Source organism: Pleurodeles waltl, chromosome 9 (assembly GCF_031143425.1).
Source record: "Pleurodeles waltl isolate 20211129_DDA chromosome 9, aPleWal1.hap1.20221129, whole genome shotgun sequence".
Lineage (NCBI taxonomy): Eukaryota > Metazoa > Chordata > Amphibia > Caudata > Salamandridae > Pleurodeles > Pleurodeles waltl.
The window spans coordinates 808,463,486-808,487,040 of NC_090448.1; the positions used below are offsets into that span (position 1 = coordinate 808,463,486).

A 23,555-nucleotide genomic window follows, 5' to 3' on the forward strand; every position below is an offset into this window, starting at 1 on the left:
AACTATTGTCTGGCGAGGTTAGGACCTTTTGATTGGAGAAACCATCTTTTTTGGACCTAATTTATTTTATATGCTTGATCGTATAAGAATGAATCATGTTTTCAAGAAAGAGGCAGCATTTTAAGGCAACCGACTTGTACTTTGGAAGAAAAATATGCCTCCCCAAAATGTTTTTATAGAACTAACACACAGTTTATGGCTCTGGAGCTCGTGAGACTCCATATGTCAACTACTAAGGCAACCGGTTACATCATAGGCATATCATACAGCATTGTGTTTCCTGGAATAAAATCATGGAAAACTAACATTAGCATGGTTAGTGCACAGGAAATATCATGGGACACATTAAATAGGAAGAATGGCCTTACTGCAATGCTTTACAAAACTCAATCATGAACAAACAAGACATGAAACTGCTTAGAAACATACATGTAGTCTTATTTTCAACATTCTACATACCTGGGTGAAAAGCTGGATGGCGAGAACAGCAGGTGTGGACTACGGGCAATAGCAGTGATCCTCTTAGACTGGGGGTTCTCAGGCGTGCTGAGAGTCCGTTTCTGGGAACCCTACAAGGTAAGTCAAAATCCCAAAGTACTGAGAACCCATCATCAGATCAACGAATGCTCCGAGTATCATTACCTTCCTTTAAACCAGTGAGCATTCACATCGTTGTCGAAACCTTCCAATTTGTGCGATTCAGGAACTGAGCTACTGTCGTTGCATGCAAGTGTGAGAGCATGCAAGCCATCACCATTAACATTTCCCCAAAGACTTGCCTTCAACACCACCACCAGTCTAACAGACACTTCCAATAATTCCACCAGCAGTACCACACAGCTTTTTACCCACTACCAACAGCATTCCCAAGGCCGTCAGTAGTATCATTTGCACCGCATAGAGCATCACTAGTACCACTGGAGGCCCCCAGAGCATCGAGATAATCACAAGCAGTCTCCCAAAAAATATAAATCCCACCAGCCCTCAAAGAGCATTATTTAAATGCTTCAGTCATGCAAGCCATGATCTTTAACAACACAAGAATCCGGTAATATACTAGCACCAGCCTCATATGACTACCAAAACCAGATTAAGAACATGGAACACCATCCATCCCAAAGTATCTTTGTCCCAGACAGAAAATCCCTGAACACAAAGCAGAGGAGGCCAAGGATATGACACTTATGAGCGCATGAGAGGTTGCGCTCTTATTACAACCATTCACTGTGGCCAAATATTTCACTCCATGAATTTCTGAAAGCAGTTAGGGATTAATGTAATTGAGGGCAACAACTCATTCCAGCTCATCTATCAGGACATCACTTATGGAATTGTGAGCCTGTCCCATAAATCACGCAAAGTGTTGATAGCTCTGTCTCGTGGGCCTCGCTTCATGAAGTGGTATGTGCAAGTGCATGCTGCACATCCACGCCTGATGAGATCCCCTTCACAAAGAGAGCTACCCTCTCAAACATACATACAATTATTTTCCTCTACATCTGAACTCTACACAATATAATCAAACTTTAATATATTTTTGTGATCAATCAATACTATAGAGTTAAAGGGCAACTTTGTAATAAACCTGTGTGAAGGTGCTTGATTGGTAGAATACTGACACACCTAAAGAAACCTGGCCTGATTGCTTATCATTTGATCCGGCTGCTCTGCATGATTAAGATGTATAGACCAAATTATGAGATAAGCATGTTGAATAGCACCAAAGCATGAGGCCTAGCAACCTAAAGCTCTCTGAAATCTTATGCTGCAAAATATTAAATTACGTTTGTCGTATGGATGAAATTCTATTTGTTTCCCCAGAGCAACAGCTACTCAAGACTGGGTGTTCTGGAGAGTGGAGAGACTTGCTAGAAAGGCATACAAGTTAAATAGAGTGCATTTCAACTAAATATCCCCGTTTCAAGACATTTAAAAAAGAGATAGTTTCAAGAAGCAGTTGAAAGGAGCAGACCTTGAGCCAACCATGGTATCTGTACCACTTGAGTGGAAAGGTTCTAGTATGATTTATTGGCAAGGTATGGACATCTAGAGATGGAAAATATGTGATAGCAAGTCATAACTTTTTGCCTTTTGTGAGTTACCAATCCGCTCCCAAGATACTGTGATGTAGATGGATTTTTTAAAAATAATTATTATTGTGAATTTTATTATTTAAAATTACAATTACAGCAAATGTGTTTACAAACATTGATAATTAGAATAGTAATTATGATTATACTAAGTAGACAATTTATACATTTTTTAAATACATTTATTTTCCCAGAGCTGGTGGTGAATAACCGTGCAGCTTCATGAAGAAGACTGAAACAAGCACATCCTGTCCCTCTGATCTCCAGTGTATAATTAACTTATGGTCAAATGTGCAACATGGAGCTATGCTGACAAGCCCGCAGGACTACTTATCATGGAAAACGTTGTTAGAGGCAGCTCATGTAAGGAATCACATTTCACTGTTAGACATTGCGAGAAATGTGGAAAGCAAAACGGTTCCCCGAGTATTTTAGCACAGGAAGCGCAGGAACCTGATTTCTATGAAGAGAGATTTACAGAATATTAAATTAAATGCTGTAGCAAGTGTCAGTGATGATACTGGAATGAGTGAACGAGTTACTTGTTAAACAGAAGAATATTATTAAAGTCCAACTTGTGTGCTGAAGAATGTAAATTTGTGGAATGTTAAAATGCTACAAAGGAACATCAACGCGTGAGAGATTAATCAAGGCCACATCCCTTAGAATTGATAAAAGGCTTCGTGAGTGTGCAACCATTAATTGTGATTTAAAAATCTTAGCAGTTTGTAGTAGGGACGTAGTGGCTGCAGAAGCCCATTACCATTCATCTTGTTTAAGGAACTACACAGGGTTAAAGCAAAGGAGGAAGATCATGCATCTCGCATTCAAACCAATGATCACTACAAAAATATGCGAGATGAAGCATATGATGAACTATTTCATTACATTAGAATTGCGACTATTCCTAACAAATAGGCGCGTTTGTGGGAAAACGAAAAGTACGTGAATTCAAAACCCTGTCTGCCAACAGACAGACATACATTTACACATACATACATACATGTACATACAACTGACATACATACAACAGACATACATACAACAGACATACATACAGAGACATACACAGGAGACATTTTCGCAGCTCGGCGACCAATAGGATCTCTCTGAAGAACAAATTGGAGCAACTCTTGTGATTGCTGTATGCACCATAGTCTTCAGTTCATCATGTGAATGACGAGATATCATCTATTCGGAGCAAAGAAGGGTGAGATAGACAGTCATCAACTTCCACCTTGCAGGGACTCCCTAAAGAAACATACCGAACGTTCAAATTATCAAGCCGCTATAAGCGAGAGATGTCTTCTGAATGATCCACAGACACCTAGTTCAATTGGAAGGGGGTGGAAGTTGGAAAAACAGGGAGCAGAGCAACTGGTAGTGGACTGTATGGAGGGGCAGCCAGCACACCAGGCTGTTAGATCTATTAGCTTGCAGCTGCATTAGGAACTAACACCGTCAACATGTGTCAGCTGTCTAAATGATCTCAAGTACACTGACATGTGCAGACTTCCCGCCTGTGAAAATCAAACAGATTCAGAGAAGAGGAGGATGAATGTGAATGATAAAATTGTGCTTGTGTTCACCCATGAAATACATTGCCTATGTAAGATGTGACAACTATTATTTGAAATTGTAAGTGAAAATTATTCATATAATCTATATCAATACATGAGGAATACTATTACGTTTTATTGTTATTATTTTAAGAAGAATATTGTTATAATTAAAATTAATAATCATAGTAAATTTCAAGTTATATTGAATGTAACTAATCTGGTGGAATTAGATTTTTTTCTCCCAAATATGATGAATCTGAATGCTATTTATCAAAAATATGAAAAACATATTGTTTTTGGCTATGGTTGCTAATCCAATAATACCAGACAAAACGCAAAGAGTGATAACTTGCTATTACATATTTTCCTTCTCTAGACATCCATACCTTGCAAAAAAAAGAATCAAGTTAGAACCCATCCCTACCGAGTGGTGCCAATGGCCCAAATTTGGGGTCTTGGCTCTGGGCCTAGAGGTGCATTCCAGTATTTAGGAGCTAGATTAGAGACAGCACACCGTCCCTGATAGCTTGGTGACTTTGAGGGATATTAGCTGAGCAAAAATTATGCTAGGAGCATGGCAGGTCACTCTAGGGCAGAAGAAAATAAGTTACTTACCTGTAACTGTGGTTCTCCAGTATTGGTATCTTTCATAGATTCACATGCTTGAATCATTCCCCGTCGTCGAAGTGGGAGTCCCACGGTACATAGAAAGCAATAGATAGATAAAAAGAAACCTTTTCTCTTTTTTTTCTTTTTTTATTGTAGTCAATAGGAAAAAACACATTCAGTTTTGTAACTATCAGCCTCATTAGAAAAAGCCAAAACTTCACCCAGTCAGGCGAGACCACCCCCTTAGAATCCTCAGCACAGAGGCTCAGTCCCTCAGATTTCTCCGCACTAGTGATTACAAGAAAATAAAAGAGATGAGCCCCTATGGGGAGGAGGGTGGGTCGCATGTGAATCTATGAAAGATACCAATACTGGAGAACCAAAGTTACAGGTAAGTAACTTATTTTCTTCTCCAGTATTGGGGTATCTTTCATAGATTCACATGCTTGAAACAGAGTAGTCAGCAGTAAGAAAGATGGTTGAGTTCTGAACACCAGAAGCATGCCTGCTCACAATTCTTCCTATATGGACTCATATAGGTAGTTAAAATGTACTAATCAACCTTCTAAAAGATTATATACACAAATATATACATATACACATAGATATATCTACATGAAAAAATATTAGTCTGGTAATACATATAGGATGGAGGGTAAAGAGATTATAGGCTCACCTTATGCAAATAAATTACGTAACACTGCTTGTCCTACCACGGCATCCATCCTGTCAGTAGCTTCCAGGCAGTAGTGCTGGGTGAAGGTGTGGGCACGTGTCCACGTTGCCGCTCTGCAGATCTGGTTCAGAGGGACTCCTGCGAATGGAGCTGCCGAAGTGGATACCGCTCTAGTGGAGTGTGCTCTGACATTGGACGATAACGGCTTCCCTGCTAACTGGTGGCAGAGTTGTATGGTAGAAGAGATCCAGCGTGCTATGGTCTGCTTGGTAACGGCCTTGCCTTTATTGATCCGCCCATAACTAATAAACAGTTGCTCAGATTTACGGAAACTGCTAGTCCTTTGTATATAGAATTTTAAACATCGTTTAATGTCTAGAGAATGTAATGCCCGCTCCGCTGGAGTTCGCAGATTTGGAATTTTTTTTCTCAAAACCACCGGCTCATTTAAATGAAAAGTCGATGGAACCTTGGGGATAAATTTTGGATTAGTTCTTAGAATGACCACCTCTGATTTGAATTGAAGAAAAAGGTGGTGAGACTGTGAAAGCCTGGATATCACTAACCCTCTTCGCGGAAGTGAGGGCCAGAAGGAGGGCTGTTTTCAAAGAAATATATTTCAGGTCTGCCTTATGAATGGGCTCAAACGGATGCTTCATTAATTGGGAGAGCACAATATTTAAATGCCATGGAGGTGGAGGACGGTGAATCGGCGGGAACATCCTGAACAAGCCCTTTTTAGGGCTTTCTCAGTCCACCATTGGACGACCATAAAGATGGTGAGTGTGATGTTCGTCGGAAACAGGATATAGCAGCGAGGTGGACCTTGATAGACGAATGGGAAAGGCCTGATTTCGCTAAATGCAACAGATATGGGAGGATCTGTTCAGGAGAGGATTTCAGAGGATGAACGTTGGAAGTTGAACACCATATGCAGAACCTTTTCCATTTGAACTTATACGTCCTGTTTGTAGATTGAGCTCTGGCACAGGCAAGTACTCCCTGCAGTCTGAAGGGATGTCTAGGCAGTCAAACTCATAGAATTCAGGAGCCAGGCTGATAATCGAAGAGATGTCGGGTTGGGATGACGGACCTGCCCCTGATTCGTTGTTAACAAGTCCGGTATGGTTCTCAGCCGTATGTGAGGCTGCTCCGAGAGTAAGAGAAGTTCTGTGAACCAAAACTGGCGTGGCCATTTTTGGAGCAATCAATAGAAGCCGGCATGGTTCCCTCTTCATTTTCTGCAGAAGTCTTGGGATGAGTGGAAGCGGGGGAAAAGCGTATGCATAAATCCCTGACCATTTGATTAAAAACGCATTCCCCTTTGATCCTTTTTGCGGTCGCCAGCTTGCGAAGTGTTGGCATTTTTTGTTGTCTTTGGTCGCAAACAGATCCAGACTGGGCTTGCCCCAACGACGAAAGAGGCGGTCGAGAACTGTCTGATTGAGTTCCCATTTGTGGCAGCTGGTTCGAGTCCTGCTTAAGGCATCTGCCCAGGTGTTGGAGATCCCCGGGAGATGTTCTGCTCTGATGGATATCTGATGCTGAATCACCCAATGCCACAGTTTCTGTGCTTCTAGCGACAATGCCTGCGATCTTGTACCCCCTTGTTTGTTGAGGTAATGCATGACTGTGGTGTTGTCTGTTCTTTTCAAGACTGAGGAACCCCTGATGTTGGTGAGGAAGGACTTGAGCGCCAAGGAAACTGCTCTTAACTCCAATACGTTTATGTGAAGAGTCGACTCCTGAGTGGACCATTTCCCTCTCACTGATAGATCTTGAAAATGTGCGCCCCAACCCTCTAAGGATGCATCTGTTGTTATAACATGCACTGGCTTGTCCTTTAGGAATGAGAGACCTTCCGAGGTGAGGGGGGTATCCTTACACCATTTGAGAGCTTGTGTTGCTGAAGGGGTTATTCGAACTACATCGTCGAAAGAACCTTCTATTTGCTTCCATTGATTGTCTAATTGCTGCTGAAGTGTTCTCATGTGCAGACGACAGTTTTCTATCAATGGAATGCAAGACGAAAGCATCCCCAGAAAAGACTTGTAAGTCCGAACAGAAGCGGACCTTCTTCTGCTGAGACGTGTTGCTAGATCTTGAAGTCTCTTCCGTCTGTCGTGCGAAGCAAAGGCTCTTGCTTGGAGTGTGTCCAAGACGGCTCCTAAAAAGGTAATGTTCTGGGAAGGATCTAGATGAGACTTGGGGGAATTGACTATTAAGCCTAGTGTCCCGAAGAGAGATAAACATGTCCTTGTGTCCGTGGCAGCTTTTGTCATTGTTCGAGCTTTTATTAGCCAGTCGTCTAAGTACGGGAACACCTGAATCCCTAGTTGCCTGAGGTAGGCTGCAACTGGTGCCAAAACCTTGGTGAACACTCTTGGGGCCGATCTGAGGCAAAAGGGTAACACTGTGAACTGGTAATGAGTGCCTGCAACCCTGAATCGTAAGAATTTCCGATGACTGGGGTGAATGGGAATGTGGAAATATGCATCCTGGAGATCTAAGGATGTCATAAAATCCCCCCGGTTTAGTAGGCGTAGGACGTCTTGAAGGGAGATCATGCGAAAGGATTGCTTCTTCAGGTATTTGTTGAGAGAACGAAGATCTAAAATAGGTCTCCAGTCTCCTGTCTTTTTCCGTATAAAGAAGAAGCGGGAGTAAAAACCTGTTCCCCTCTGGTACTTCGGTACGATCTCTATTGCTCCCTTCTCCATTAAGATAGCAATCTGCGCTAGAAGTTCGTTGAGATGGGCCGGCGGGGGATCTCTTGGTGGTACATGAGGGGGAGGCTGATTGAATTCTAGTGTATGTCCTCGGTTGACAATATCGAGCACCCATTTGTCTGAAGTAATCTGTGACCACTGGTGGAGGAACTTGGAAATTCTGCCCCCTATTAGTGTTGGTATAGGGGTTGGATGCAGGCAACTGATGAAGGTCAATGTTTCCTTGCTGCCTCTTTGGCTTTATAAGTCAACTTTCCTCTCACTTGCTGTCTGAAATTTGTGGATGACTGCTGTCGAAAGGTATGTGGCTGTTGCTGGCCAAAGGTGGAACGAAACTGTCCCTGGTAAGAAGAGTATTGACGGTATTGATGTGCGCCGCCTCTATAAGAAAAGCTTCCTCTCCCTCTCGCTCCCCGAAAGGGCTGTCTTTTGTATTGTAATGCTCCCAGAGATCTGGCTGTCTCGGTGTCTGTTTTAATAGATTGCAAAGCATCATCTACATGCTTGCCGAACAAGAGCTCACCATCATATGGCATGTCTAGTATCTTCAATTGTACCTCTGGTCTAAACGATGTTGCTTTCAGCCACCCCTGACGCCTGAGTACGGCTGCTCCAGCTAACTGGCGGAAACCTGTAGACGAGACGTCTATGGCGCAGTCTATAATCTCAGCCGAGATCTTCTCACCCTCTTGTAAAATCTTGCACGCTTCCGCTCTACTATCTTCTGGTAATAGATATATAAACTGCGACATATCGGACCACATCTGACGGTCGTACCTTCCCAGGATTGCTAGGGAATTTGCTGCTCTGACTGTAGTGGCCGCCACTTTTTCCCAATCAAATCCAACCGTCGTCCCTCTTTATCTGGGAGGGCAGTCAAAGATGAAGATGGATTTCTGGATCTTCTCTGAGCTGCCTGTGATATGACCGTATCTGGCTTAGGGTGACTAGCCAAACATGCTGGAGAATTGTCCGGTGCTTTATATTTCTTTTCAAGTCTCGGTAATACTGCTGGTATGGAAGATGGAGTCTGCATGACCTTAAGCCCCACTTCCCAAATGAAGTCAACAATGGGTATAGCTCTTACTGACTTCCTAGTATCCTCTTTGAAGTCATATAGGAAACAGTCTGACTGCTTTGATATTATTGGCAGTTGAAATCTTTTTGCAGCTCTTTCCATCACACTATGAAAACCACCAATGTCCTGCGGTGGAAAGTCCACTGGTGGAGGCGTAGAAGGAGATGGTGTTTGAATCTGATATTCATCCCATTCAGGAATGATTGAGTCAGTGTCCTGAATTTCACCTTCTTCCTGCTCATCCTCTGACGAAGGTGGATCAACATCCTGTCCAGATGAAGGACCTGGGATAGGTTCCGTAGAAACCGATGGCCGAACAGGGGTGGATATTGGCATATGCGGAGGTTGTATCGGGGTAGAGGAGCCAGGTGGAGGAAATCTAGAATAATAATCCTGCATCATTTGCTGTAGATTAGCTATCAAAGAAACAGGCATCTGAACCGTCTGCTCCTGCTGCTCTTGAGGTTGCAGGTGACTCTGCGTCTGCTGATCTAAATAAAGCTGGTCACTTTCCTCTTCATCCTCCTCCTGACATTTAATACGTAGTTCTGAGGGGCTACGTGCCACCGGGAAAAAACCGTCATCCGAATATACATCATCTTCCTCCTCCTCGTCAGCAAAGAGATGCTGCGGAGGTACTGGTGTGACTTTACTAGGTGATGTATGGGATGGTAGTAGGAGAGAAGACTTGCTTTTTATTGGCAGAATCCTCTGAGGTAGGTAAGGAGATGCTCCAAAATGCTTGGGTATAGGATCAGGAAATTGAGCCGTCTACGGAGTCGCCGTCGACGGTACGTTCATCGATGGTGTTCTCGTCGACGGTGTAGGCGTCGACGGAGCCGTCGATAGCGGAGCCGTCATCGGCAATGCGAGCGTCGACGGAGTTGCCGTCGACGGTGGCAATGTCGATGAAGTTGCCGTCGACGGGTGTGTCGTCGATGGAGTAGTCGTCTCTGAGGGCAAAATCGATTGCCGCGCCGTCGCTGCTTCCGTTGGTGGGATCGTCGACGAAACGCTCCGGAGCTTACCCATCGATGAATGCGTCAACGATAGAGACTTCATCTTCTTACCCGTCAACGGTTTCTTTGCGATCTTCAAGGTGTGAGCAGGTGAGGGACCGTATTTTAAGCTCACCGACGTTATAGTCGTAGATGACAGCGGAGATGAGGTAACAATCAGTGGCGACGACGGAGCCGTAAACGTGGCCGTAGCTGTTGTCGTCGATGAAGGAAGACCTGCCGTCAACGATGCGCTCGTCGACGGTGCCGTTGACGGTGTGGACATCCTGGACGTCGACGGTGGTAGGGAACTTGAAGATCTTTTGAGTTTCTTTGAGGTGGTAGCAGGCGTAGATGGTTCTGAACGAACCTTACCACCAAGTTCCCTGGATGTTGAAGCCTGTTCCTCAGGTCTGTCCTTAAATGCATGCAGCTTCTTGGCTGACTTACTGCTCTTGGCGGAGAGGCTCTCCACAGACTTTTTCCTCTTCTTTGAGGCCACTGATGTGTCGCTGTCCTCCTCCTCAGAAAAGGCTTCTCTGGCTTTTCTTTTCTGAAGCCAAAGTAGGAGCCTGGCTTCTCTGTCTCTGAGAGTCTTGTTAGGAAAAGTCCTGCAGATTTTACAGTCCTTGACCTTATGCTCTGGATGGAGACAGTATATGCATTCCTTGTGAGGGTCCTCACAATGAAGCCTTAACTTTCCACAGGTACCACAACGTCTAAACAAACCTTTTCTTGCTGTAGACATGATGGAAGAAGTACTACAGCAAAAACAAAAGTGAAAGCTGAAGAATATCTCTTGAAGAGAAAGTAAACTGAGCAGAGCTCAGGGAGACTCCCTTACACACGACGTGCGGTAGAAAATCTGAGAGACTGAGCCTCTGTGCTGAGGATTCTAAAGGGGTGGTCTCGCCTGTTTGGTTGAAGTTTGGGATTTTTCTAATGAGGCTGATAGTTACAAAACTGAATGTGTTTTTTCCTATTGACTACAATAAAAATAAAATTAAAAAAAAAGAGAGAAAAGTTTCTTTTTATCTATCTATTGCTTTCTATGTACCGTGGGATTCCCACTTCGATGACGGGGAATGATTCAAGCATGTGAATCTATGAAAGATACCCCAATACTGGAGAAGTCTTCAATCTGTGGGGCGTGACCCCCAGGGGAGGCTGTGGAGTCATGGGAACAGGCACATTCCCCAGCCTCACTACTTCCTGAAATCCAAAACTTTTGCTCTTCGTTTAGGGAAAGACAACCATCCCAGGGCGATTATAGTTACAAAGTTTCATGTAAAGTTACATTCAGGGACTGTTCTGTGCTATGAAACCCAAGTGAAACAGGTTGCCTGCCTGCCTGAAAGAATAGTAAATGTAAACTACGAGTTAATCTGCCAACGTAAAGGGTAATCTGCAAATGTAAAAGATGCTTGGGAGCATGTCCTGGCTTTAATTGATCAAATCACTGGATGACAAAAATGTATACTTTATGAGTGGGAGGGCAAAGACTTAACTGACCCAAGCTGTGACATGCATGCTTTTAATTGTATTTATAAAGCGTGTACTAGTCCTGTGAAGGTTTTGAAGGGAAGGTTATGTAAAAAATAAAAAATAAAAAGTTTTTTTTAAAAGGTACGACATATGGTCTGGGTATTACTAAAATCTATATTTTGGAAGCACCATTTTATCATAAAACATTTTACACATTTATACTGTGTGTGATGCAAGTATAAAATAATGACTTACATATTCACAGTGCTTTCTGTCACAGGCTGTGTGTGACCTCGTAGCACTAAAGATACAAAGTCACTATTCTCCACTGCACCAACCAAAATGTTATTCTGTGGCTCTCTGGTTACAAATATATCTCTAGAGTGCATTATCTAATAGAGGTTTCATAATGAACTATAGTGCATTTCCCACTGAGCAACAACTTTTTAAAATTTATTTTTCATTTAAAGCTGCCAATAATTTAAACACGACTGAGAAAGCCCTAAAAACTTAGGTCAACAAGAGCACGGAAATAATATAACCAGGAGTCAGTTTTTGCTCAAATAGAAGCTTCTGTTTTCATAATGTTAAAAATAAAAACCTTTTTAGAAAAACAATGTTAAAGGAGATTAAGGAACCTCTTCCTCCCCTAGAATTAAAAAACACATCCTACTTGGACCTTACAGTAAGTCATTAATGATTGTAAATGGTATGTTTGAATTATGATGAATGATGTTTAGCAACCTCCAGTTCCATGCAGCTGTAAAAGCCAAGCTATCAGAACCCCATGAAATATAGTATGGTTCTCCCTAGATGCACTAAAGCTGCCACCCATGCATCACAGACATTATACCCAGGGCCACTGGAATTATGCGATTTTGCAGCTGCAGCGACTTATACATAATTATAGATTTGCTGCAATTGCCACATAATCCATCATATGCCGTATAATCTGGTGATTTAAAAAAAAATGTTTATAGCTCAAACGGTTCAACAGTTACTAAAAAAGTAGCAACACGTGTTAGTGCGCAGCAGAAGACCCATTGTAAAGCTGGACTGGTCACCTTTTTGTTAATTGCTATATTTGGGTGTTAAACTAGTACTGATAAAGTGCAATCACAGACAGACTATTTCTCTGGAGAAAAACAGGCATTTCAATCACATTAGTTCAGGAAAGTGTTATCAACCAAATAGGTTTTGTCAAATTATATTTTGTTTGTGAAAAATAAAGTACTATTGTGCCTTTCTGGGTAATTCATTTTGGAGACTTTGTTTGAACTGTGTGGTAGGCCTCACACTGCACCACAGTCACCCACTAACGTTTGGTGTGATAAACATTGTTAAATAATATTTTCCTACCATAAAAATGATTTTCAGAAAGAGTACCCGGTTCTAGGAATTTTTGTCAGGAAGGGGTCCTTATGCCTAAACCAACTTTTGACGGGGGTCTCGGTATCAAAACGTTTGAAGACCTCTGCTCTAGGGCATACAAAAGCAAGTCCAACATTTATAAGTGCTTGGGGGCGTATGCACAGGAATTTTAAAATAGACCTTTTCGCCATCAGCAGCCAATGAAGAGCTCTAGGGTGTTTAGAAATGGGGTAACTAGAAAGGAGTCCCAGAAGAAGCCAATCTCCCAGATTCAGAATAAGCCGACTTCATTGTGGAAGATATTGTGGAAGCTCAATATGTAGTGAATTGCCTTAGTCAATGGGAGACAAAATGATATCCTGAACCTCAGATTTGCTACATTCTGTGTGTAGGAAAAGACGAGTTTGTGAAGCATCTGGAAACATAAAAAGCATAATGACTTCAAAGATTTAAATTGCTTTACAAACGAAAATGTTGTAAAAAATAATGACTATTGCTTTTTCTTTAAAACTGGAGGGCAAAGGACATAATTCTAAGCTACAAAAGAGGAGACCAGAGAGAAGGAGAGCCATTGAAAAGTGACACCTCTGTTTTACAGCAGTTTAACCCGAGTACACTGGCCTTCAACCTGATGGCCAAAAGCAGAAAGTCTGGCATGGAAACTTGGAGGTCCTCAAAGACTGCATCATGAAGAAGACAAACAATATAATTTGCATACCATATTGGAGAAAAGTCAAAACTTCATATTGGATCAGCGAAGGGGCACAATTAGATACTGAAAAGCATGAGGTTCAAGAAGGTATATGGCCGATTGTGCGATAATCCACGCAACAGGGTCAGTCTGCAAGGCAGTAACAAAAGCTCACTAAGGCGGGAGAAACGTAAAGCATTCACAAATGACATCAAGGGATTGTTGAAAGGCAAGACGACAAACAAATAACAGGTCAAAGAGCGCTTGCACGCTCAACCTAAAAAGGGGGTTGAGCCCACCCAATAATTTGTTTTAGATGACTTCGTCGTCACTCTCATTTGTCTTCTTTTTATTGGCTAGCAGCAACTGGTTTTATTTTGTGGGTCTCCCTACAGACATCTTTGGAGAATACGGGTTTCACACTCTTAAATTCGAAACACACACCAAAGCACTACAGATTGCTGCGTCTTCTTTACAACTCCCTTTCCCTTGTCTCCCCTCAGACCCCAGCAGCCAGCGCTTTCCGCAGCATAGCTCTTTCTTCCTTAACTTTTAGGCATGATACACAGTAGCCACGCTGCTGTGCAACATAGCTAAACACACTGAGAATAAATAGCTCTTGTAGGCGACAGCTGCTGGCTTTGCAAATGCTTTTTTTTTTTTTTTTTTGGCGGGTGCTTGGTTGCTGAACCCACTATGTTTATGTATGGATTGCTACATACTGCAATTGAGGGCACTGACGAAGTTTGGAAGATTCAAGCCTTGGTTTGTCTGGCATTGACTGGAAAACAAATGTATTTCTAACCTAAAATCAACACTAAAACACGCATTTGCATTGCAATAGGTCTCACCATTTGCTTGAGTTAGAGCTAATGGTATTGTAAATGCGTAATTGGATTTTTTGTGCCACATAAATTAGTCAAACCTGCCTCATAATTTGGTCCTTCCTGCCACACAATTCCAGTGGCCCAGCATATAGTTAAAGCACTTCCATTTACTTTCTTCCTCTATCTGCAGCCAAAAATGAAAATGTTGTCATTTAGCATCCTAATTTATATCTGCCAGGCTAATTCCCCACCAACAGAGTTTCTGATTGGCTAACAAAATTCCCCAAAAAAGACACAAGACAGCCACGTTGTAAGAGTAAGGAGAGAAATAAACTAGAAGGGTCACCCAAACATATCAAGAGGGTTCAAACAGTCATATTGTAATAAGGATATTAAGTTGGCTTGAATCATGGTTGTAATTGCAACAAGGAGTTTAAACACACTTACAGCTGTCTATAATCATACCTAAAAATGCAATACGCTCTGAGAAGAAATTTAAATCAAACAAGGACATGTCAGAAGTTTACTTTACTAAACAGGCAAACATCCTAACGAAGTCAGAAGGGTTGTTTTTGAGACGGTGCAATTAGAGTTATTCAAAGTAGAGTTAGAATAACTCTTGAAAAGCATGAACACGAGCAGGATCTTCTAGTGACCACTTTCAACGGCGGCATGGTTCACTGAAGTGCAGTGGAGAAGCATGGCATTCTTGGTATTTTAGTGCATAGAAAGTATAGCATGACCCTAAAATCTCCTGGATGCCCCGAAATAATCATTCACATTTCTTGAGAAAGCATTAAAAAAAAAGAGAGAGAGAATGGAGTGAGTCTATGAAAAATTGCTGTAGAATGCATTTGTTCTATCATCTTTTCCCCCTACAGACTGTAAGGACTCAAATGGTGCAGTTAAAGAAGTATTGTTATTATATTGCCATCTCTGACAGCTAGATTACATTTTATACAGAGAAGCCATGACTGAAGGACCATTAATAAGGAATGGGTGGAAATGCTTAAGGGCACTTTGAGAAAAAGAATAATACTGCTGCTAGCAGGTAATACTTTAGTGAAACTGAAAAATAAAGACCGAACACGGGGTAAGCATGAGCGCCAACAAATGTGTGTTCATTTCTTTGTGATACACAGATATGGATAGCAGGGGGTTGTATTGCAGCACGCATTGCAAAATACGGAGTTCATAAAAAAGATCGGTCTAAACTTTAAAGACCACAAATGAACCTAGAAATTACTGAAACACAATCATTTTGATTCCTTTTTGTTGATATAGACAAGTATTAAAAAATGTTTAAAAAAAAAAAAACACAATAGGAAAGTCAGCATATGCATGAGGACCACTTAAACTTACAATGCATGACCATACTGAAGGCAGTATATTACACAGATTTATTGGTGGTCTAGGAGCTGTAATGTTTTATAGTGTATACATGATATGGATAAGTTACTTACCTGTAAATCCTGGTTCTCTTCCAAGGATATCCTCATCAAAGTACTAAACACTGAATATTCCACCCACGTGCGGGGACCCCAGAGCATATACCAACACACATGTATATGTATCAAATGTATATAAAAAATAATAATTCCAGTAGTGAATTTTAATACAGATATATTATATACATGTGTAAGCAAGAATGCAGTCTATGTTGTGAAACAGGCTAGAAATGCTTTATTTTTTGTGAAGTTTTTTTTTTTTTTTTTTAAATTAATAAAACTCTTTAATTAAAAGGTAAAACCCTTTCTGTATTCAAAGAAGAGAGCATAGAAAGTATAAACAACTCACTGTAAAAGAAAAAACGACATTGAAAATAAAGGAGCATTATTAGCCAATAGGCTGCATGCAAGTTAACACAGCAGAACCCAAAAAAACAGGCACGTGCCTTTAAGGAACAGAGCACCTCCAGTATCCAACCATGCCTCAGAGGTGAGAGTAAGGTCACAGCTGGTTCACAGCTAGGTCAGTACTTTTATATGGTGCTAAGAAGAAATAGAGTAGACAAATAAGTACTGCTGCAACCCTAAAATCACGTCCGGGGAGAAGGGTGGGTTGTTTATGACTTTGATGAGGATACCCCTGGAAGAGAACCAAGATTTACAGGTAAGTAGCTTATCCTTCTCTTCCAGGGGATCCTCATCAATAGTCATAAACACTGAAAAGATTAGAAAGCCCATCCTGTACCCCTGCAGACGGAAAGGAAGGAGAACAAGCAGTCTATTTGTCTTAATTAAATAAAAAAAATTAATGGAGCCTGACCCACTTGAGTGTCTTTCCTAGTATCTGAATCGAGACAGTAATGCCTTGTAAAAGTATGCACCGATCTCCATGTTGCAGCCTTGCAAATTTCGGAGATGGGTACATTCTTAAGAAGGGCTATTGTTGCCGCCTTGCCTCTTGTAGTATGAGCTTTAGGCTTGGCTGCCAATTGTTTGTTAGCCAATTGATATGCAATCATAATACATTAAACTATCTACCTAGAAATAGTCTGTTTTGAGGCCGCCTTGCCTGTTCTCATATGGCAGTAGTTTACAAATAAGCGATCAGATTGTCTGATGCCCTTAGTATTATAGAAGTACAATGTAAGCACCCTGTTCAATTCCAGGGAGTGCAAAATTCTCTCTGCCGGAGTAAAGGGTTTGGGAAAAAAATGTTGGAAGCGATATGGTTTGATTTATATGGAAGTGAGAAACCACCTTAGGTAAAAACCCAGAATGAGTCCGAAGAACTACTCTGTTATTGTGAAAGACTGTATAGGGGTCTTTTGAACAGAGCCTGAATTTCGCTGACCCATCTAGCTGAAGTAATGGCCAAAAGAAAAGCTATCTTCCAAGTCTATACAAGACCACATTCAACTCCCATGGAGGTGAAGGTGCACAAACTGGTGGGAAAACTTTTTTCAAACCCTCTAGAAAATCCTTAACCACTGGCATAGTAAAGAATGTCTTTTGTCAGGGCGATTAACGATAAGCCGTAATGGCAGACAAATGTACCTTAATGGAGGAAAACTGCAGTCCTGACTTTGCAAGGTGAAGGAGGTAGGGTAGGATAACCTCCTCTTGAGCAAGGATAGGATTGGAATTATTCTGTATACACTACATGTAGAATTGTTTCCATTTGAACGCATAAGAGAGCATATGTAGAATTGTTTCCATTTGAACGCATAAGAGCGTCATGTGGAGGGTCTTTTGGACTCCTTCAAAATATCCATGCATTCCTGTGAGAGACCTAGATGTCCATACTGCAGGAATTCAGGAGCCATGCTGTCAAGCTCAGCGAGGGAAGGCTGGGATGTAGAACCTTACCCTCTAACCTGTGGAGAAGATCCGGTCTGCACGGCAGCCTCTTGTGAGGCTTTTCTGACAACTGGAGGAGATCCGTGTACCATCATTGGTGGGGCCATTCCGGGGCTATTAGTATCATCTTGGTTTTGGACCTGTAGAGTTTGTTGATCACCGATGGAATTAGGGGAATGGGTGGAAAAGCGTAGAGAAATGTCTCTGACCAATCTATCAACAGGGCATTCCCCTTCGTTCCTGGTCGGTAAAACCTAGATGCAAAGTCTGGGCATTTTTTGTTGGTTTCATAGGCAAACAAGTCTAATTGAGGATACCCCCATAGCCGAAAAATTTCTGCTACGACGTCGTCGTGAAGCACGCAGTCGTGCGAGTCTGAGAGATTTCGGCTTAGGGAATCCGCTTTTATGTTTTGATCCCCCGGAAAGTAAACCACTGTGATTGACAGCCTTCTCGCTAGTAGCCAATGCCAGATGGCTTGTGACTCTCGAGATAGAGGGCGAGATCGAGTTCCCCCGTCTGTTAAAATAGTACATAGTGGTCATGTTGTCTGTTTGTACTAAAATGGAGTTGCCCTTGATGGATGGGTAGAAAGACTTGAGAGCCAGATGAACTGTCCTCAGTTCCAGCAGATTGATATGGTATTGCAGCTCTTTTTTTGACCAGAGACCTTGGGCTTGGAGAGAGCCCATGTGAGCTCCCCAACCCTGTAGTGATGCATCCATTACAATGGTCTCGGTAGGAAAAGGAACCCCTGCCAACAGTCGGCGAGTCTAGCACTGTAGCGAGGTTCTTGCCACAGGTGAGAGGTTTATTCTGTCTTCCCATCTGGCTGTGAGTTGGCTCCACTGATCTTCCAGGTTCTCCTGAAGAGGGCTCATGCATAACCTGGCATTCGGAACAATGAAAATGCAGGAGGCCAGGGAACCCAGTAGCGAAGCTACTTGCCTGACTGTAGGTCGTAGAGTGCGAAGAATGCTGTGACACTTCGGCGCTATTGATAAAAGTCTCTCCTCCGAAGGATACACTCCACCTAGATTTGTATCCAGCATTGCTCCAAAGTAGTGAAGCCTCTGGGTTGGAGTTAGTATAGACTTTTGTAGATTGACCTGTAGACCTAGGGTGTTGAAGGTGTCCAAAACGATTTTGAGGTGGTGCAAGGTTTGGTCTGAAGTGCTGCCTTTCAGTAACCAATCGTCGAGGTACAGATAAATAAAGATCTTTTTCTTCCTCAAGTGTGCTGCTATTGTTGCTACACATTTGGAAAATGTTTGAGGAGCTGATTTTAGCCCGAAGGGTAGTACCCTGAATTGGCAATGTTGGGATGCAACTACGAAGCGAAGGAATTTGCGGTGTTTCACTATGACCGGGATGTGAAAATATGCATCCTTTAGATCTATGGAACACATCCAGTACCCTTGATGGAGCTAAGGAAAAATCTGATGAAGGGCCAGCATTCTGAATTTTTCTTTTCGAATGTACTTGTTAAGACGTCTCAGATCCAAAATGGGTCTGAAACCCCTGTCTGGACCTTTCTTTTTTACTAGGAAATAACTGGAGTACACTCCTTCTCTTTGTGAAGGTGGAACTTTTTCGATAGCTTGTTTTTGCAGCAGAACAAGAACCTCTTTCTGCAGGAGAGATTGGTGATGACAATTTGTTTTTGTTGCTGGCACCGGCGGAGGAGGTGACTTGAAACGTAGAGAATACACATTCTCGACAATATTTAGCACCCATTTGTCCTTTGTTGCAGAGTGCCACTCGTTTACATAGTTTGCAATACTTCCCCCCACTGGAGTGGTTGACAGGATTAGGGGAAGCGAATCCTCATTGTTTACCCGATGTTTTGGAGGTAGACTGATTCTATCTACTTGATCCACGTTCTCTTGTTGCCTTTCGGGACTGGTAGAACGGTCGTCCTTGACTTTGCTGTTGCCTTTGGGGCCAATGAGGCATTTGAACCCTCTGTTGATATGGACGCCTATCATATGGCCTATACCTTCTCCGGTATTCTCTGCGTTTGTCTAGTCCTACGGCTTTCAGAGTGTCCAATTCAGACTTCATTTTGGCCATCTCATCATCTGTGTGGGTGCCAAACAAAGAGTTCCGTGAATGGGAGGTTCAGAATGCGATGTTGAGCCTCCTGCTTTAGACCTGTGAGACGCAGCAAAGATGACCTTCTGGCACATATGCTGTGTGCATATCCATGAGCCGCTAGGACTGAACCATCCGCAGCGCACTGATCACCTGATTGGCTACCAGGCTTCCTTCCTGAAGGATCTCTTGTAAATCCCGTCTGTCTTCCATTTGCATTTTGTCCACAAACCTGTTTAGAGTCCCACAACTAACGGTCGTACCTTCCTAAAAGTGCAGAGGCATTAGATGCTTTCCTAAAGGATGCCGAGGTACCACACATCTTCCTACCCAAGGAATCCAGATGCTTGCTTTCCTTATCTGGAGGGACCGTCGAGGAGGAGGCCACCGAATGGGTCTTTCTGGCGGCAGCTAAAATGACAGAATCCAGTGGAGGATCAGCTCTGAGAAATAAAGGATCCTGGTGTGGGTCATTATATTTCTTTAAAATTCGAGCAGGAGCTGAGCGCAGGCTTGCTGGAGTCAGGAAGGTATCCAGGGCTGGCTGCCGAAGACCAGGAACTAACGGTAAAAGCTGTCTCGAAGAGGAGCGATGATGCAGTGTTTAGAAAATTACAGACGATGACGTTGTAGGTTCCGGAAGGACTATGTTGAGTTTTTGAGCTCCTCTCACCAACAACTCATTAAAAGTGGTTATGTCGTCCACTGGAGACACTCTTGCTGGAGGAGTATTTGTCAGAGTGGGCGAATGGTCTCTGATTTAAGACGCAGAAGCCGTGGACCATGAAGGAGATCTGCGCCTCTGGTGACGGGATCCAGAGGCCCGGGATCTTGATCTTTGACTGGATTGTGGTGATCCACTCCTTGTAAGCGACCGAGAAGGACTGCGCCATCGTCGTGGATCAGGTCGGTCTGAAGGTGGTACTGTCGCCCGCTTGGCCAAAGGTGTTGGGGATGGTGTTCTTGGAAAAGAAGCCAAGGGGGGAATATAGTCGACATTATTGCAAATCCGTAGACTGATGAGCCGGAGTCTTATTAAGGCTTTCTAACCACCTCGGCGACAGATTTATGGGAGAGAGCTGTCCATGTGATTACGCCCTTGAGGATGCTACTGATGACCTACTCGGTATAGTGCCGTCTCCGCAGGCGAAGTTTGTCCTGTTGCCGTCTTTTGAGGAGAACTGGGACGGTGAGAAGCTCTTTTTGACGTTACCGGCAAAGGTGAGGAGTGTCTCGGCGTCGAACTACGATGTAATGTCGTCGCCGGAGATTTTTCGAACCTTGACGTCGAATGTGACCGTCTTGACTTCTGTAGTCTCAACGTTGTACGCTCAGACAGCGAATGATTGCCCAACGGAGGAGTATGACTCGATGTTGACCCCCTCGACATCTAGCGATGGCCCAACGGTGGCGAATGTCTTGACGTCGAACAGCGCCCTGTCGCCGTCATCGGAGACCTCAATCTTGTTCTTGAGGTCATCTTCGTCGTTGGTTGTTTCGTCAAAGGGTCTTGGCGAGCCCTTGACGGCGTATCAGCACACCTGTGCTTACTCGATGTCGATCGGTGGGTGGCCGCGACGGAGATCTAACTTGTGGAGGAGGTTGTTTCTTCTACGTCATGTCCCTTAACGTCGCCTGTGTCGCCATTGGTGTACTTCTTGACATCGGTTGACGATGTTGAGGTGACGACGGGAGTGATGACGTCGACGGCGAACAAACAGGAATCTTCCTACCTGCTGAGGTTGATCTTTCTTGCCGCTTGTCAGAAGAATCTTTTTCTCTGGAGACCTTCTTATGAAGAGATTAAGATGATGTTTTCTCTCCCTCATGTAAGCCATGAAGACAAATTCTTTCTCTGTCTTTCAAAGTTCTTTTAGACAGATTCTGACACTGGCTTGCAGGTCTCAGGACAGTGACTCTGTGGCAAACAGACTATGCAAACTGAGTGTGGGTCTGACTGGCCCTTCTTTTTGTCACAAGCAGGGCATTTCACAAAAAGGGAAGACATTTCTAAGAGAAAAACTCTTACTTTACTCAGAAAATAAGGAAAGACGTTGAGTAAAGTAAATAAAAGATGTTTTTAGAAGGTTTTTCTGGTAAAAAAACTCAGAAAAATTAGAGCTCAATGCTCCAGGGTCCTAACAGAAGGAGTCGGAAAAAAGAATTGACCTAACTGTGAACCAACTGTCACCTCACTCTCACCTCTGAGGCATGGTGGGATACTGGAGGTGCTCAGGGCCTTAAAGGCCAGTTTTTGTTTGGTTCTGCTGTGTTAACTTGCATGCAGCCTACTGGCTAATAATGCTCCTTTATCTTCAATGTCGTTTTTTCTTTTACAGTGAGTTGTTTATACTTTCTATGCTTTCTTCTTTGGTTACAGAAAGGTTTTACCTTTAAGTGAAGAGTTTTATTAATAAAATAAAATAAAAAAAAACCTCCACAAAAAATAAAGCATTTTATGCCTGTTTCACAACATAAACTTCATTATTGCTTACACATATATATATAATAATATATCTGTATTAAAATTCTCTACTGGAATTATTATTTTATATACATTTAATACATATACATGTGTGTCGATATATGCTCCGGGACCCCGCACGTGGGCGGGAATATTCAGTGTTTATGACTATTGATGAGGATCCCCTGGAAGATAAATTTTGTTGCTGCACATCACATCTACAATGACAACTGACTAAAATGGTATCTTGGCATGACAGAAAGATCACCAGTCTAATCACTGCGAATAAAGAAAACTCGCAATGAAGTCCAAATTGAGCACAGGAAAAGCAGCCAATACGAGCCCAGTACAAAAAGTGGGAATAATAAAAAATAAAAAAAGGAGATCATTAAAGGAGCGGAACTGTCTTGGTACAAAGGCATACAGCCCTTCATGTCCGGTTGTAGTTGCAGTGGTGGAACAAGTTTGTGAGCTCTGTCTCTGAAACAGCAAGAAGCCAGAAGGGAATAATAAACTAAAGACATCTCTTAGTAAAAAATACAAGTATAAAACAAGCAAGCCACCTTGTATTCAATAGTCAATCAATCTCTCCATCACAATTGCAGCTCTTAACCTTAAGTGAGCTTTATCATTCTATACGAGTTGTTTATTGTCCTGCCTCGTCCTGTTCTGAGACAAAAAGACAGTGATACTTGCAACCCAAAACCAGACTGCCCACACCACTAACACACACCAGACAAAGAATCCTAGGGGAGAGGATGTGGTGTAAAGGGCAGAGCTGCTGACTTTGGAGCTGGGAAACCCTTGAAGAGGTCACTGTGAGTGGTGGACCAGGAGGGCACTCATGGTGAACTCATGTCAAAGGCACCCTAGGTAACCTCCGGCTAGAGGCTCTCTGGGAGGACCCGGGTGGAGTTAATCAAGATACTGCGCATAAGGTAAAAGAACGATATCAGGAATTTAATAAGAGAAGGACATTTCAGGGAATTAGGCCTGATTCGATCACAAGTTATTACTTTACTAATGTCTACGAGCCGGTTCCTGCAGAGTACCTGGATCTGTTGTACCCTGAATTGAAGTGGTCTCTTTATATTAAATTTAGACTGGGTGTGCTGCCCTTAAGAGGTTACTTTGTACGCACGCGTAGGCTGGCAGCAGGACTCGAATATTGTGATTGCTCTTCTGGAGAGGTAGATAATGTGGTCCATATTACCCTGTTCTGTAAGAAGTTTGTTGTAGCAAAACGTAGGTGGCACCATCCTCTCTTTAAGTCTAATGGAGCAAATTGCACTAAAATTGCATTAGCACTTTGTACAAAACTGGCTAATATTAATGAACATAACTTGATAGCTTCATATATATATGGGACGCTTGGCCCCGATTGAGGGAACTACCAACCAAACTAGGGCTGACTGGACCAACAGATCCATAAGATCTTTAAGGTCATAGCTGTTGTTGTGGGATAAATGGCCCTTCGCCTCATCGATGAGGTACATTCATTACCTTCCTAATGTATAACATATTTAACACCACAACGTAATAAAAATACAGCTGCTAATACTAATCACTGTGAGCA

The 23,555-nt window shown here is 42.7% G+C and overlaps 1 protein-coding gene across 1 annotated transcript in view; it reads right to left on the reverse strand.

Annotated features, from left to right (window-relative positions):
* The window catches only part of POLA2 (DNA polymerase alpha 2, accessory subunit), a 346,083-nt gene that overhangs the window by 232,732 nt on the left and 89,796 nt on the right, over positions 1–23,555 (reverse strand). The window contains exon 5 of the mRNA XM_069208070.1: positions 460–569. Coding sequence (XP_069064171.1) covers positions 460–569 — 110 coding nt within the window. The remainder of the gene's footprint in view (positions 1–459; positions 570–23,555) is intronic.